We start from the raw sequence: 17,657 nt of genomic DNA on the forward strand, positions 1-17,657 counted from the left end.
GTGGTATACCCACCAGGATAAGTGGGAGGTACAGGGGCCCTCCCCAAGAAAAATTTTACGATAAATGGTTCAAAATGGTGAGTTTTATGGATTTCTGAGGGATATTTTATTAATCCTTATACTCTTCTATGAGTGTATCAATCAAATTAAGTAAAATGGATTAAACTTAAAAGTTTCTCTCAGCTCTGGAGGGGGGGTTTTATCCCCCAAAACTACCCCTCACTGCGTCACTGGGCTGCTGTGAACGTATCTTTTTGTTCTCCCTGCAGTTTGCCGTGAAGCCCTTCACTTTTCCGCCGCCTGTGACGAGTAGCTTTCTGGAGAGTGAGCCACAGCAAAAGGGTTAAGGTATCTTGGTAATGACATCTGTTGAAACAATGGTTAGTGCAAGGTTCATGAGAACTTTCTAATTTTAATTTCTCTGATTTCTTATCGATGACAGCAACTCGTACATGGCCATACCCAGCAGGGGGCAGCTGCCCCCCCCACAGAAGCAAAAGTAAAATTAGTGCAAAATAAATGTTTTAAACACATTTTTTTTAACCCAAGAAAAGTGATATTAGTATAAAACATGTAATTAAAGTAAAAATTAGGGATCTTCGGATCGGATACCTCAGATCCAAATATCCGCGGATATTGCCCTTCATTGGATACATTGGATCCAAAGTCGCGAAAGACATCGGAAATTTTTAATAATAGCTTCAGTGAATGCAACGCACAATAAGGGTGGAAAGGATTCCGATCCTATCTTCGAATGTGCCGTCACATGCGATTCTTGTCCTACTCATGAACCGTTTTGTTTGAAAGCTCTCACAGAGGTTACGTAGGAGAATTTCAGCCATGGAAAATAAAAATAGCAAAATACGACTGGCACATAGTGTGACTCTTCCCAAGAGATTGAACAAACATCGGGGAAATCTCAGCGACAGGAATTTGAAAATGCAAAATATCCAATCCGAAAGATCTGGCTCCGAAAATCAAGGATCTGATCCGAATCCAGATCTGATAAAAATCCTGGATCCATCCATTCCTATTAAAAATATATTTTTTCTAGTAAATAGTTTTAAAAGCTAACAAAGCGCTATTATAATTTTCTTGAAATTTAAGTTTCCTTAATCTTTCCAGTTTCACAACTTGAACAACTAAGGCATGCCCCCTTATAGTGTCCTTGAACTTGTATTCAGAGATTTTATAGGAAAAATGCAGCAATGGTATATGAGTGGAACATATTCCAGTCAGATAAAAAATGTAAATCTTAGCAGTCTTTACTTAATAGCTAAGATTGCTGAAAATGATAGAACTTTCCACACACACCAATCATCCAAAAAATGAAACTTATCCTTTACATTTCATTCCTGCAGCAATATGGTGATTTTCACTTACTTCCACGGCATTCTTAGTCACTAACTTTGCCCTTTTGGCCATTAAGCCAACCATATTTTGCACCAATGGCCTCCCATTATACATATGAATATTCTGTATCAGTTTTTGAGTCTGAAAAGCTTCCAAATATGTAGCTTTGATATTCATATTTTAATGTTTCCTCACAGTTTTTTTTTCCGTGGACTTCATTTTATAGTTGCTCATAAATTTTTTCATCTGCCCACCTTGTTATTGTAACCCTCCTATATATTAAATATCATCTCTTTTTCAGAATGCAAACGAAGCAAAATGCCTACTTTTCCTTTCAAATTAAGCAATATGTATTCTGCATGTTCAACTACTACTTTCACCTGTATGCAGGACCTCAGAAGTCATTCCCTGGCCCGAATCTAATTTCCCTGAAAACTAATTCCCTTACAACCAGTACCAATTTTTATTTCACTTACCAGTATTAACACTGCAATGTGGAACTTACCAAGTGAATTCTCTTTTGTATTCCCTCCTCTGTAGGTATTGATAATGATCCATCCATATCCTCTGTCACCTCCTAGTCTCCTCTGGCAATGGTTTTGTCCACATAATTTTTTTTAAACTGTCAATAGGGTGTTTACGGATTTTTTTATTGCCTAAATTGAAAAATTATTACTCCTGGAGCACGTATTACATGCTTTTACATTTTTAAATGACGATATCTATTTTTCGCGATTAAATGAAAAGTGAGAATTTTCAAGTGCGTGAAAAGGCAACGGCTGGGTATAAATGCTGGGAAAAACCCGTGTGATGTCATTCTGGTTCCGGCCTTTGCTGTGTGAGGCCACGTTGGTGTGAGGGTATGAGCGCTGCTACAATGCAGGCCGCTAGCAGGTGGCAGAGTACCCCAGGTTGCGCTTGGCTTAAATGAGGATTATTAATACCCTATCAAACGAAGGAAAATTTCAGACCATAAGCAATTTTAACACTAGAATGCCCGCCTGGATCAAATTGACCCAATACAGAAAATACATGTTGATAATTTTTAAATGATGAAAATTTTCAGCCTCATATTCCTTGACTTTTAATCATTTTTATGGATTTACCACTGTGCAAAATTTGGACTTGCTTGTATTAAACTTTTCTCATCCCTTTTCAAACTTTTCTCATCCCTTGTGCCTGCCATGCCTGGATGGGTCATTTTCACCCAGGCCTAAAATTCATTTGAATCCTATCTACTATCCCTTTATAATCAATGTAACAGTGGTTATAATAATGCATTATCGTCTAAATGCATTGTATTTAATTCTAAATATTGGGCTACATAGTTTGACTTTCTTTTCTTAACTCTTCTCATTTGGCCATTTCCCTTCTTCTGTTCTAATGTTACCAATTGCCTGATCCTTCAGTGTGAAGTGGTATCATTTCAAACTGTTCTGTAATGAATGATTGACTGCAGAATAAGTAGCTTCATTAGTTACCTGTGCATTTCAATAAATTGAAGTGATTTTGAAGGCTTGGCTTCAAAACTAGTTCTCACTGCGAGAGAAATCATAGATCTGTTGCGTGACATCCCTGAAGATGAACCAGACTGTTTCATGGAGGACTCAAGTGATAATAACTACGTAGAGGATTCAGACCCTTCCTCATCAACGGAGGATGTTTCTAGTCAGTAAGAAACTAATATCGTTTAGCAGGAAATAGTCAAGAGGGACATCGCTCAGCCTTGCAAAAAGAAGGAAAATAGAGCTACCTTCATTATTTTATTCATTGAATTAAAAAATTTTAAGTACCTTACTGAATTCAAATTTAATCTGAACCTTTCCCTTACACAAATAACCGAAGTCAATACATGCATGTGAGCTCTTAGGTATTGCTGACAGACGAAAATGGCGCTCTACTCTTTCTGCCGAAAAAATCGATCACCCCTTCTGATAAAGAATTCCACAGTAGAGAATGGCGAGGATGGATCTCAACAAGTAGTTCGTGTAAATGAAGAAAATCGTAAGCTTCGTGGAAATAATTCTGCAAATTTTGTTTATTATGAGGTGACTGACGACGAAGCTTCAAGCGAAACAGGGAGAGAATAGAAAGCTACAGATTGGACCAAGTGGCAAGAAGTAGACTTTGGTGCAATTGCCCTTGGGAGGTGGGCGCAGCGAAATATTTTAGGGGAAACACCTGGACCTACACCTCTTACGAAAAGATACAGTAAAACCTCTGTACATCGTAGTGGAGGGGACCAAAATTTGTGCAATTTGATGTATGGAGGTTCACTATAGAGAGGTTTCAGTGATAGGCACCAATTTTTCATATCCTTCGGAAATGAAAAGCACTACTGTCTTTTAAACCATTATATGTATTTATATGTTTAAATAAACATGATTTGAAAGAAAACGATGTGATATCTCTTAATTCAATAGTCACTTAAAATGATTAGGATAGTTGGACACCTTTTTTCTTATTAACTGAAAGGTATGCTCTCATGTAGAACAAAATGACCATAACTAATGGTTAACATGAAAATTACAGCAGATTGAAGGTGTATAAGAAATAAAATGAGGGTGAAACATTTATCCCTGAAAATGTCATTCCATGTACGTAATCACAGCTGCATTAATGGTCTCTAGTTGTCTTGGTACGATTTGCGGAGGTAGTTTGGCCGTCTCGGGGGCATCTCCTTGGTATGGTAAGTGGAGGTTTTACGAGATAAAGAGGTTCACTAAATAGAGGTTTACCTATAAATTTACATGTAAATCTGAAGGACCGTAGGGGTGGTTTGAGGTATGGAGGTTTATGATATAAAGAGGTTCACTAAATAGAGGTTTTACTGTATATGTATTCCAAAAGAAAAGGTTGCAAGTGCATGGCACTTTTTTTATAGACGAATCCATGCTTCAACACATAAAGTGGTGCACAGAAGCAGAGGCCTACTGGCAAACAGGAAATGACAGTTGGTGTCTTCCATCGAATGGGTTGGAAGCATCTATAGGCATATTGTGCACTCGGGGATGATCAGTATCTGCAATATTCTACATTCATTCTAAGTGGTCGGATGTATGGGCTCTACCATTTTGCAAGGAAACAATGGGTAGAAACCTTTTATGTGATATAATGCGGTATTTACAGTTTCATGAGAAGAATCCCCAATCCATTAGACTTTAAATAATATAGCTTTGCTCTCTTCTTTGCCGTTTGGAATAAGTTCATCGAAAACCGTATTGTGGCCTACAAACCTGGACTGAATATTACTGTCAAAGAACAACTGTTTCCGAGTAAAGCTAAATGCCCTTTTACACAATTTATTCCCTCAAAATCAGACAAACATGGGCAGAAGTACCGGTTGGTTGTAGAAGTGCAATTGAAATACATTTTGAATAGATTTCCCTTCCTAGGGAAAGAAGCATCTCGACTGGTCGAACAACGGATCCCAGAAAACATAGCGCTACTGCTATTGGAGCCATACTTAAAAGCTGATAGAATTGTGACCACAGGCAATTATTTTTCCTCACTTATATTGGCTAAGGAACTCAGGAAAAAATCTACAAGTATCACGTGAATACATTTATAATAATATCACGCGAATATATATATATTGATATCGTGCCGTCTTTCCTTTCTTTCTCATAACGCCAAGGTTTCTGCTTACTCTGCTTCAAAATTTTCTAAGTGCAAAAAATTGTATTTAGGCCGAAATTTTTTTTTCTTGTGAGAGGCAATTTTATTCAGACAATGAAAATACGCTTTAAAAACCACATATTTGAATATATTTTTGGGTAACACTTTGTCCAAATAACACTCCGCTAAGCGACCGGCAACATGTCGCAACCTTTCCACAACCTAATGAATATTCCATCCTCACATACTATCAGTGTCTTACGAATAGGATGAATCGGATTTAAATATGTACATCCTCGGGCTAAAATATTACGCTATAAAGTTTTTCAGACCGAATGAGTGTATCAACGACGTAATTAAGACGTTGCAGAAATGTTGCCAAAAGCGTAGCAACTTCCTGCAACCTCTTGCAACTCTTTTGCAACGTTTCCGCAACACATTGTGTTTACTGGGACTGGTACTGTAAAAAAGGGACAAAGGGAAATACCAAAGATTTTGATTGAAAATCCATTGCAAGCTCCTCTCAAAGACTTTGTTAGCCCTTTGGAGGGCATGCCAATATCACTCCCATGGTTGGGAGTCTCATGGCAATTTTACTGCAAATACAAATTGTTAAGGTGGAAGTATTTTTCTGATAAAAAATGGCTGATGCAGGTGTTACAGTTACATATGCTACTGCTAGACTGAAAGTGCACTGCTAATCAGTTTGTATCTACTACTCTGACTTTGAGTATATGCTCAGAGCATTTTGGATATTAAAAAAGAATATTTTAAGATTACCCTTTTAGCATACACTAGAAATATTTTCAACTGATTTTCGGAGGGCAAAATATTTGTAAGTAAGTGCAAATGCAGTATTCCTAGAATATTGCGATAAAATATACTGAAAATCTTTCGTCAAACAGGCTCTATTTTTAAAAACATCTACGGGTATATATCTATAAAGGATTAGGATGCCCATTGGTGGAAGTCTATTTATTATCCATTAACTAATATTTGCTCTATGATGATATCAATCCATAGGTGTATACCCAATTGAATGATTCCAATCAAAATAATTCAATTAAAATTTGGAACTTAAGTCAATGCATTTTCTCTCCCCTCTAATATCATTTAACTTGACCTGGGATTCAGCAAATTAAAACCTGAGAATAATATTGAATCCTCGTACAAGATGGTGATCCAATTACACATACTATAGCACTATCAAAGAGGGAACTGTAATTGTAACTTTTAGGAAAAATTAGAGCTATCACCAACATACTTAAAAGCTTTCCCTCAGATAACTTTGCCAGATGACTATTCTTTTTAAGATACCTACCCCGGAAGCATTAAGCCAATGTTGGCATAGCATCCATGATCAATTGTGAACAAGTTTAGAAATACAATGAGTTTTTGCAAAGGTTGACCACCAAGAACTGTAGTTCTAGACTCCAGAAAATAAGAGGTCGGACAAGTTGTCCTTGGCATTTATTTCTGGCCTACAAGCGGGAGACCCAGGTTGAATTCTGGTCAGATAATTTATTCACTAAAAAATTTCTTTCTCACGAGGTTCAGACCAATAATTAGTTGAAAAGGGAATTTTAAGAAATAGAAGAGAAAAATGTTACACCTCAATAACTAAATTGTAGAACTATTGAAAAAGGGAAAACTGTCCTTTTCTGATCTCTGAAAGCAGAAAAAAAGTTTTTGACAGTTATCCTGGAACACATCCTTATGGCTGTGTCTGACTGATTCTTTAACCCTCCAGCGGGCGCGCTGTGGCACAAAGTGCAACATTGTGCCGTTTCGGTCTCACGTTATTAATAGTAGTTGGTCAGTGAACCAAAGTGACTCGGGGTTCACAGTGGTCGAGAGCAAGAGAAATCGGCGGCGATCAAGAATGTTCGGAACTGGGAACGCTAGTTCGGGTTGTCCTTTCAAGGCATTGGAGAGAAAGGCGTTCGTCCATGTGTGGAGACTCGAACCACAAATAAAAGATAAGGAGGTTAAAGATTACCTTGAAGAAAAATTGAATTCTCCCGTGACTGTTGAAACCTTAAATGCCAGGGGTCCCTATGCCTCGTTCAAAATTACTGTTGATTCTTCAAAGTTAAGTCAAGTCCTTGACGTAAGTCTGTGACCAGAGAATGCTGGCATCGAAAAGTTTATATTAAGTAAAAACCATAAGATAGGTAAAGTTCCCCAAGTAAAGTCTTGACTAGGGCATTTTGCTTGTGACACCAATGTTGGCCCAACAAAATTAAAGGTTTTACACCGAAACATTCAGTGTTTACGTTTCAAAATTAATGTTCTTGAATTATTCTTGAACGAGCATAAGCCTCATGTTGTTTGTATCTCTGAACACTGGTTAAACTCCAATGAGTTAAACTCCTTCAAAATTGAGGGTTTTAATCTTGCCTCCTCTTTCTGTAGAACACTGTATAAGAATGGTGGTGTGTTGATTCTGGTGAAAGATAGCATATGTGTAAGAAACTTTAGATTTAATAATCCTAGTAAGGAACTTGATTTTGAATGTTGTGGGACTCAACTATTACTTGGTGATACTGCTATCTCTGTTGTATGTGTTTATCGTTCCCCAAGTGGTGATTATTCTCTTTTTTTGAATCTGCTGGATAATGCTATCCCAGCTTTCATGAAAAATGCAGCCAACACAATTATCTGTGGTGATTTCAATGTTGACTTCAGCTCGAACTCCTCACAAGTGAGGCAATTACTCGATTCTTTCAGGACATTTAATTTTTCCCAAACAGTAAATCAAGCTACTCGAGTTACCAGATCTTCTTCCACGATTATTGACAATATTTTCACTGATAAGCCTTCGACTGAAAGTATTATCCTTGATACTTATTTCTCTGATCACAAAGCCCAACTGATTGAGCTTATTACACACAGCAATACTAACCCCCTGGCCAATAAAGTTTATTACAGACGATCTTTCTCCCTTGCAGCACAGTCACAGTTTAATAGTTTACTTCATCAGCAATCCTGGAATTCTGTATACACAGAAGATGCACTTGATATTAAATTTGACAACTTCTTAAGCATTTTTCAGTATTGTTTCGATGTAGCATTCCCTCTAAAAGCTATAAAATCTTCAGTCACATCTAAGAATAAGTGGGTTACTGATGAAGTTAGGGCCTCATCGTTGAAGTTAAAACAGGTCTTCCATGAATTAATATTTAGTGACTCCCAGTCCCTCAAAAAGTATTATAAAACTTTAAAACGTGAACACCATGTTTTAGTTAATGAGACAAAAAGAAAGTTCAACATGCATACCATTAATTCCTCAGATAACCGAAGCAAGGCTGCCTGGAATTTAATCAAAAATTCCACTACTTCAAAAGCTTCTAAATCCTCCATTGACGTGGTTTTGCATGACAGCTCTTTAATATCAGACAAAACTGTCATAGCCAACTTGCTCAATAATAACTTCCTGAATACCATCAATGATCAGCAAGCTTTCTCTAACCCTCCAAAGAATCCTGTTAACTCTCCTAACCTCAGAATTCATTATTCTCAGTCTATCTTCCTTTACCCCACAGATGAGAAAGAAATTAATAGCATACTGACTAAAATTAGTAGGAAACACTCTGCTGGTTATGATAACATTCCTGGCACCATATTGAAAGGAAATGTAAAAATGGCTATTATGACTCCACTTACAGGCATCCCCCGAGTTACGTAAGAGATGCGTTCCGGCAGACTATGCGTAAGTCGAAATTTACGTAAGTCGAACCTTTGCGTTGGCGCTTCAGAGATTGCTTTATAACAAGTTGTAAGTATCATACAGGAATGAGCGCAACCACATACGCCACCACATTCATCGCTAGAACTGCAAATTTTCACGTTGATTGCTGACTTGGGATTTATAAGCGATTTTTCTACAGAAATTAATGAAATTTCCTTCGAGGAATGACAAAAATGGGTCACTTTGTTATTTGTAGCACATATAAAACTCTATAACTATTCGATATTTTTTCTATCATAGGTTGTACGAGCGAATATCTACTTCTTCGCGCTCGCATTCGAAAATTAACGTAATCATTTGAAATACGGTTATCGCTTACGTAAGTACGGATTTACGTAAGTCGAGACATACGTAACTCGGGGGATGCCTGTATATATTTAGTTAATGAGTCACTGTCACTGGGTATTTTTCCAGAGAAATTAAAGGTAGCAAGAGTTGTCCCAATTTTCAAGAATGGTGACCCCCAAGATATGAATAATTACAGACCAATTTCTGTTCTATCTGTATTTTCAAAGGTTTTTGAACAAGTCATCTTTAACAGAATCTTATCGTTTTTAACTAAATTTGATATTCTCTCTAAAAAACAATTTGGTTTCATGAAAAATAGGTCAACTGAAATTGCCATGGCTAAGTTCATTCACAATGTTATTAGTGAACTTGACAAACACAATTCTGTTACAGGAATCTTCTATGACCTAAAAAAAGCTTTTGATTCTGTGGATCATGAGATCTTACTTTCTAAACTTGAAAGCTATGGTATCTCAGGCATAGCAAATCAGTGGATAAAATCCTTCCTAACAGGTAGATCTCAATCAGTGAGTATCTTCTCCTCGACTATAAGTACTTATGCAACATCAACCCCTTTAACAGTCACTAAAGGTGTTCCACAAGGGTCTATTTTGGGTCCTCTTCTTTTCCTTATCTATATTAACAATCTTCCCTCATATTTTAATGGTGGTACTGTTTACATGTATGCAGATGATACAACCTATTTATTTTCCTCGAAGTACTTTAACTATGATGTAGTACAAGGAAACATTAATGCAATGTGTAAATGGTGTGATGATAACAATGTGGTCATAAATGATAAAAAATCTACGTTTATTCAGTTTCGTACACATCAAAAGAAAATAACCTCTACTCCACTTCTGAGGGTAAATGGCAAAATTTTAAGTTCTTCCACTGAAACAAAATTCCTGGGACTATATGTGCATGAATCATTATCGTGGGAAATTCATATTGATACTCTTTGTACCAAAGTGGCATCTGGATGTTACCTCCTTAGAAGGATCAAATCGCTCACCGACACCAACACGGCCCTTTCTGTCTACCATGTGTATATCCATAGTAGGCTGAAATATGGAATTGTGGTCTGGGGCCACTCTCAACACAGTACTAGACTTTTTTGACTCCAGAAATGGGCCATTAGGATCATTCAAGGTATTTCTGGTAGAAGTAGCTGCCGGGAGCATTTTAAATCTCTGGGTATTCTAACATTACCATGTATATATATTTTTTCAACTATTGTTCTTATCTGTCAATTCAAAAGCATGTTCGAGATTGGAGTAAATTGTGATATACATAATTACAACACGAGAGCATCTAAAAACTTCAGGATTGTCCCCCATAATCTAAGCATGTATTGTAAAAACCCTGTCTATGCTGGAGTGAGTTTTTACAATGCATTGCCAAAAGAGTTAAGGGAAATATGCTCTATGAGCACCTTTAAGAAAAAACTGTACTTGTATCTAGTGAGCAATCCTTGTTATTCTGTTGATGAGTATATGTCATTGCATTTGAATTCCTAATTTTTACTTTCATTGTTTATGTTTTGTGTTGTACATACTTGACTTGTTCTATACATGTTGTCCACATGTCCTGGAATCAATAAAGACTTATTATTATTATTATAAACGCACCAATTATTCCTTCTGTGTATCACTATGAAGATTTCTGTTATTGATTCAAGCGCGTGGCTTCTCGAATTTCGAAATAAAACGAATTAGTAGATGAACTGGTCGTCTTTGTTGCACTCTGTGCAACGCGCGCCTGGTGATGTAATACTATCCCGTAGTGGCAATTATTGATCAACATTGTTTATTTCTGTACGATGTAGCGTGAGGTTAGTTGGTGGGAACACACGAGTTTTCACCATTCCCTCTCTGAATCAGGTTGAGCTAACAGCTAAGTGTATGGTGTGTAGATGCAGCTGTTTGTGGAGAGAAATTGACCTGTGGCATTTTCTCCAACTTGAGCCCTATGATGTGAGTACATTTTTAGGAATAATTTCCATAGGATATTTTGTTGTCCTTTTATGGGATTTCGATGTAGAAAAATTCAAAAGCTAATTATCACACTGCTTAGGGCACGAAGATTCATTACAGAAGAAGACTATCTGAGTGTACTACAAGAGCTGTCAGACGAGGAACAGGAAGTCGGCATTGAGGAAAGCGATGACACAGATGAGGAGGAAAATATTTCCCCTGGTGATAACGGCAGAGACTCTGATGAAGCTACGTCTGATGGTGACGTGGAAGAGCCTGCAACTGCTGAAGATTGTGATATTGATGGTGAGAATAATCATTTTTTTGGAAAAGTTGATAAATCTTGCAAGTGGAAAAATACTTCTTCTTGCGGTGCTACAAAGATCAAGCGCAAAAACATTATGAAAACCCTACCAAGGACAAAACTCTGTGCAAGAAATACACCTGATAAGGCTGCGGCTTTTCAAAAATATATAGATATAGACATGATTGATGAAATTATGATGCAAACAAACGAGTACATTCAAACTAAAATTGCTCTTGTCCACTATTCAAGGGATAGGGATTGTAAGGAAACGACAAGAACAGAATTTATGGCTGTGCTGAGTATACTTTTTCTAATTGGCATGAAAAAAGGTTTTCATGCAAACTATTTAGACTTGTGGAGTGAAGATGGATCAGGAATGCAAATTATAAGGGCAGCTATGAGTTACAAGCGATTTTTGTTTATTTTGCGATCAGTAAGATTTGACGACAGGGCAAGTAGGGATTTCCGAAAACAAACAGATAAATTAGCTGGAATCCGAACAATAATAAACTCGTTCATAGGAAATTGTCAAAAAACATATAAAATGAGTGAATTTGTGACGATTGACGCTGCAACCATTTAGATTCCGTTGAAGTTTCATTCAATATATATTGAGCAAACCCGCGAAATACGGGATGAAGTTTTATGCTATGTGTGATGCCAAAACATTCCTCACCAGAAATCTCGAAGTGTATTGCGGGAAGCAGATGAACGGTCCATATTTAGTGTCAAACTCACCAGTAGACGTTGTCAAGAGGCTTGTAAGATCAATTGAGGCAACTAATCATAATCTTACCACAGATAACTGGTATACTAGTTATCCGCTTGCAAAGCATCTCCTCACAAAAAACAGTACAACCATTGGCACGCTGAAAAAAAAAATAAAAGAGATTTTCTGCCTGAATTTTTGCCAAACAAGACGTGCGCTGTAAGGTCATCTCTCTACAGGTTTCAGAAAGAAATTACCCATATAAGGACATAAAAGGTGGCCTTTAGTTTTATTTTATAGATTTTTGGACATCGCAGGAATCAATTCTCACATATTATATAGGGCAAAAAATCCCACAAATGAACATTGCAGGAGGACATTCCTGAAAACCTTATCGTACACATTGATGAACGCACACTTGAAAAACAGATCAAACATATTATCTCTACCAGCTGACATAAAAATATTCTAGTCAAGTTATCAAAATGAAGACTTGCAGGTTGAAGAGGTGAGCGAGACAGCAAGTAAGAAACGCGGAAAGTGCGTATTGTGTGGCCGTGCAAAGAACATATCAACGACAATCAAATATGGGAGGTGTAATAACTTTTCTTGCCGAAAGCACTGTGAAACAGTTACTACCTGAAAAAAGTGTACATAAATGACGTGAAAAACCTTAAGGCATAAAAACTGAGTTTTAGGCATTGCTTTAAAAAAATGTGATAAAAAATTTGGAATTATAAGTGTTTAAAAATCTGCACTGTATGTCAAAACTATGTAAAGTTCGATGAAAAAACAAGATAATGAATGTACGCTTCTTAATTCGATTTTTTGTAATTAATATCAGCGGAAAACCAAGTGTGGCACTGAGTGCCACGCGTGCCCGCTGGTGTCAGAGAATATGGCGCGCCTGCTGGAGGGTTAAGGAGCAAATTACATTTTTGCATGTGTCCTCGTAGGGAAATCAGGTCAATCAGTCTAATCTGAAATTACAGTGTCATTCATAAATTTGGAAGATATATAGAAATACAGGTTGCCATGAAAAAAAATCCTTGTACATACAGCTAAGTCCTCCAGAATAGTCCAAGAAGGAAGGGGGACCTTATCAAATTTAGGCCTTGGTTTGCCAACAATAGGGTAGTTTCTTCATCAAAGAAAACGAAAGGCATTGACTGCGATTCGTTACCCACCATTAGTGTATTCATAATATACATACGAATTATTTGGTTTTAGAAATACCAGTTTAGAGGAATGTTAATGGTCAATTTCAACCTCATTTGAAAAAAGCCACATTGGCGCCCATGCGATGCCACTCCATGTTATGTTAATAATCCTTATTTAAGCCCACTACCTGCTAGCAGGGTGCTCTATGCTACCGCCATGCTCGGCAGGAAGCAGCATGCCTGCATCTTAGCATAGCCTTGCACCCAGATGGCCTCTCTCAGCAGCAGCCAGACATCACACAGACTTTTCCCAGCATTCATACTAAGCCGTCGCGTTTTAGCGTGCTTGAAAATTTTCACTTTTCATTGAACCGTGAAAAATAGATATTGTCATTTAAAAATCTAAAAGCGTGACTTACGTACTCCCATGAGTAATAATCTTTCGATTTAGGCAATTAAAAAAAAATAGGAAACCACCCTATTGTGCCCACTTTACAACCAACAGCCTAATTTGTTATAAAACTTGGACATCTATTACCAAAATCTCATAAACAAATACCGATTTGTTTGAAGATTTTTGCATCTTCTTTTATCTATCTTGTAAGTTCCTTTTGGGAAATTACTGAGAGCATTTTCTCGAGAATGAGAGCAATGTTCTTACCTCGATCTTACATAGGATTTGTTGTCCCGATTTGATTTTTTTATGGAAGGGCCATAGGGCATTAGAATGGGAAAGGAACCCTTTCCATATAGCATTTCCTGAGAGGAACTTACATTATTTACCACGTGTAATTACAGACCTGTATAAAGATCCCATTTCACTTTTATTACCCATTTGGGCTTTCCCTCCATAAGAAAGCAATTGAAGAACTTCCATGTTACCAAAGCGCCACCCTTTGGAATGCTAACATATCTCTGTCTCGGAACACAATAGGGTGGTTTCCTTCATCAAAGAAAACGAAAGGCATTGATTGCGATTCGTTACCCACCATTAGTGTATTCATGATGTACAAATTATTTTGTATTATAAATCCCAGTTTAGACGATGTTAATGGTCAATTTTAACCGCATTTGAAATAGGCCAGATTGGCACCCATGCTATACCACTCCACATGACGTCACAGGGACCTAAATGTTATACAAGTGGTTAGGAGTTTTACATCGTCTGAGATTACCAATGCTTGCATGAGGCACACATCTCTTAATAATCACCTGTTAAAATTGCCTAAGGTCAGAAAGTTTCCTTCGTTTGATAGGGTATAAATAATCCTTATTTAAGCCAAGCACAACCTGCTAGCAGGGTACTCTGCTACCTGCTAGCAGCCTGCATCGTAGCAGTGCTCATTGGATTGAACCAAGGTGGCCTCACACAGCGGCAGGAGGAACCAGAATGACGTCACACGGGCTTTTCCGAGCATTCATACTTAGCCGTCGCATTTTCACGCACTGGAAAATTTTCACCTTTCATTTATTGGCGAAAAATAGATATTGTCATTTAAAAATCTAAAAGCGTGAAATATGTACTCCAGGAGTAATAATCTTTCGATTTCGGCAATTTAAAAAAATAGGAAACCACCCTATTGGTTCCCTGGATAAATAGAGGGTGGGGGCATTGTTATAGTACCCAAGTCTTTGAATAGAAGAGGTCAGAAACAGTCAGCAACTATCTATTAGCCTTTAATACTCTATAGAAAGTTAAGAACCTGCATGTTTGGTACTAATTAACTGAAGGATAAGCAAGGTATCGAAAAAGGAAACTTTCCAGGGTGTAATTCTTTGACCAATAAAGCAAGTCATGTAATACAAAGATAATTTTATATTTCTAAAAAAATACTACTCTTTGTTCATACAAAAAATCACAAATTTCATTTAACACAATGAAATAGGAGAGCATAATGTGGAATGCTATCACAGAGGCAACCTACATCCTAGATAAAAAAATATAGCTTCCCTTGGAACACCATTACCTTCAGACAATTGACTGCATGATTCAAACTCATACACACAACAGATTTTGGCACTAAAAATTGCAAAAACTTATCCATAAACACTTAGTTTTTGCTCTAAACACTTTGTTCAATTTTGTTTGCTTTCATTTAAGCAGGAGAAATGCATGGGTATTTGATCAAGTTAAAAGCCCATGCACCAACTTAATATCAAAAAGATTCCTAAGCATGCATTCAGGATTATGAAGAGCACTAGAATGTATGTAACAACGTAAAGGTTAACTTCATAGGGAACTATAATTTTCAGTTCCCCCAGGACTAGAAGATAGGAGTAGGTACCCATAAATAACAAATGAACTTACTTCCACCCACAGAAATTAATCATGAGTGCTTGAGCAATTACAGGGTTGATCATATGTTAAATTTATATTCCAAACACTATGACACTTAACTTTGCATAAAATTAGTACTAATGTACATAGAAAATGATTTTACAGGAAAATAAAAATATTTTTCACTAATAGTAAGGAAATACCCAACTAAGTAAAAGTTGTGATTACAAAAAAGGATTTATAGAAAATAGTTTTTCACCTTTGTTCACCATGATTTAACCACTAAGTCATTGAACTATGAAGTAAAAGACCTGAGGGGAAAGGTACTGTGCATGGCCCACTAATTTTGCTAACACGATTTGGCAAGAAAATAACGGTTGCAGAAGATTATCAGCTTCCTATCCATTACACTCATTTCACAGCAAAACCACCAATGTGAGATCTGATAAACGAAATAACGCCTATTCTCCCGGAACCGATGTTTATTCTCTCAAAACTTACTTCACTGAAACCAGCTTTCTCAATCAAATCTCCAGTGTGTCGGTTCAGTTCGCATCCTAAACATAATATAGGCCAAATCTTTGTGACGGTGAGGAAACTCTGAACTTTTGAGAGGATTGTCGTTGGCTCGGCGTGAACATGTTCAAGGAATACGAACTTTCCACCCTGAAAGACAAGTTTCCTTTATACTTACAATGACTAAAACTCTAAAAGCCAAAATACGAACTTAAAAAAAAACTCACCTGTACAAGTACCCTCTTTATTTCCTGCAATATCCTCTTGACATTATCTGCCGAGCAAAGCAGAAGAGTACAAACAACAACATCTATGCTATCATCCTCTATTGCACTCATATCCTCTGCTGGAGCCACTATGAAATTTTCAGTATTAACATGAGGATATTTTTTGCAATTTTCCAGGAACACAGGTTTCATTTCAGAATTCCAATCCACAGCAATCAACCGGCAACCCTTGGGGAAATACTTCAAATTGGCCCCTGAAAGATTATTTCAGGATGACTAATAACCCAATCGCGAGGAAATAAAATCTATTTACAGAGAACATGCAGTACAGAACTATCAATATCGTACAAACTACTCACCAGTTCCTATTCCTAACTCCAAAATGCGGATTAAACCTTCATTTCTAAGCTTCCAATCTCGAGAAACGACATCATTCATAGGATTGAATAGCTTCCTTTTAATTGAATCAGCTTCTTTGTTGTATTGATCCGTCATTTTGTTCATAAAATACGCAAATGCCCTGTGAAGAAATGGCATGGATGTTTTTACTCTTAATTCACATCAAGGAAATCGTCAGAACCACAGAGTTCTAACGAATTATACATCATACGAACCGCATATCCTTTGGAGTGTATTCTCAAGTCAAGCCCAAGAGCAAAAATTAGGCATGCAACGGTCAATTTACCTTTTTCTCAGTTTCATGAGGTACCCCTTTCCAAAATATAGAATGATAAGGAGAAATACTGCAGGTAGTATTGGATAAACAACATTGTTACGAACATAGATGTCGAACGCACTCATGATGTAGCCCAAATGCAGGCGATTACAGCTGATAAAAGTGGAATCAATGGCACGGAAGAAAATATCTTGAATTCAGTCAAACTCCTGAATTTCCAAACGTCTTGGGCCAGAGTTCAGGAGTTGCGAATTGATATTTTTACCGCCACCAAGAACACCAATGGACTACAAACAGCGGACAGCGGATGCCGTACTGACGCAAGAAGAACATCGAGCGCATTGAGATAAGTGAATTCGAGGAAGCAACTGTTGACCTTGGTAGTCCGTGAACTATAAGCGTTAGAAATTAATTGAGTAATTGTTTCATCATCATTTCCCGAAAATAAAACTTTCGGACCAATTATCGATAATTTGATGTGTTATGAGGAAGTAGAAGTGTTTTAATCTCTTATACAGTGACCGAAGCACATTTACCGCCTAAGATGTATTTCTCGTTCTGACGTTACAGAGCATTTATGAAAGGTATTACCAATTAAATATTATAATTTACTACTATTTTTAGTTTAATTAAATTATCTGTTGTCGAAATTTATTTTCTATCAAAGTTGTAAGCTTGTATGTGAATTATATGCACCATATACTCCTTTTGTATATTTGGCTTGCTGAGATTTGTGTTCTAGTGTCCATACGCTCACATTAGTAGAAGGGATATCCCTATGCGGGCATTTAGTTCTTT

General features: G+C 37.1%; 2 protein-coding genes across 2 annotated transcripts; one reads left to right on the forward strand and one right to left on the reverse strand.

Moving 5' to 3' along the window:
• The first annotated feature begins 1,149 nt into the window (after window positions 1-1,149).
• LOC124167610 lies at window positions 1,150-12,981 on the forward strand. Its single transcript, XM_046545591.1, has 6 exons — window positions 1,150-1,211; window positions 2,858-3,025; window positions 7,387-8,655; window positions 9,330-9,523; window positions 11,107-11,292; window positions 12,959-12,981. The coding sequence occupies exons 1-6, from the start codon at window positions 1,150-1,152 to the stop codon at window positions 12,979-12,981; spliced, it is 1,902 nt and encodes a 633-aa protein (XP_046401547.1).
• Window positions 12,982-14,960: 1,979 nt separating this feature from the next.
• LOC124168032 (methyltransferase-like protein 7A) lies at window positions 14,961-17,188 on the reverse strand. Its single transcript, XM_046546123.1, has 4 exons — window positions 16,869-17,188; window positions 16,543-16,703; window positions 16,184-16,437; window positions 14,961-16,106 (listed from the first exon to the last, which is right to left on the reverse strand). Exons 1-4 carry the CDS (start codon window positions 16,982-16,984, stop codon window positions 15,852-15,854), a joined length of 786 nt encoding a protein of 261 aa, XP_046402079.1. The 5' UTR covers window positions 16,985-17,188; the 3' UTR covers window positions 14,961-15,851.
• Between the last annotated feature and the right edge of the window lie 469 nt (window positions 17,189-17,657).

The sequence above is a fragment of the Ischnura elegans genome, chromosome 11 (genome assembly GCF_921293095.1).
Source record: "Ischnura elegans chromosome 11, ioIscEleg1.1, whole genome shotgun sequence".
NCBI lineage: Eukaryota > Metazoa > Arthropoda > Insecta > Odonata > Coenagrionidae > Ischnura > Ischnura elegans.

Coding starts and splice junctions, on each gene's coding strand:
- LOC124167610 (XM_046545591.1), top strand. CDS start 1,150: ATGCCCCCTTATAGTGTCCTTGAACTTGTATTCAGAGATTTTATAGGA. Junction 1,212..2,857: donor ATAGGAAAAATGCAGCAATG/GTATATGAGTGG, acceptor AATAAATTGAAG/TGATTTTGAAGGCTTGGCTT. Junction 3,026..7,386: donor ACGGAGGATGTTTCTAGTCA/GTAAGAAACTAA, acceptor CTCTTTCTGTAG/AACACTGTATAAGAATGGTG.
- LOC124168032 (XM_046546123.1), bottom strand. CDS start 16,984: ATGAGTGCGTTCGACATCTATGTTCGTAACAATGTTGTTTATCCAATA. Junction 16,704..16,868: donor CTCATGAAACTGAGAAAAAG/GTAAATTGACCG, acceptor ATTTCTTCACAG/GGCATTTGCGTATTTTATGA. Junction 16,438..16,542: donor GGAGTTAGGAATAGGAACTG/GTGAGTAGTTTG, acceptor ATAATCTTTCAG/GGGCCAATTTGAAGTATTTC.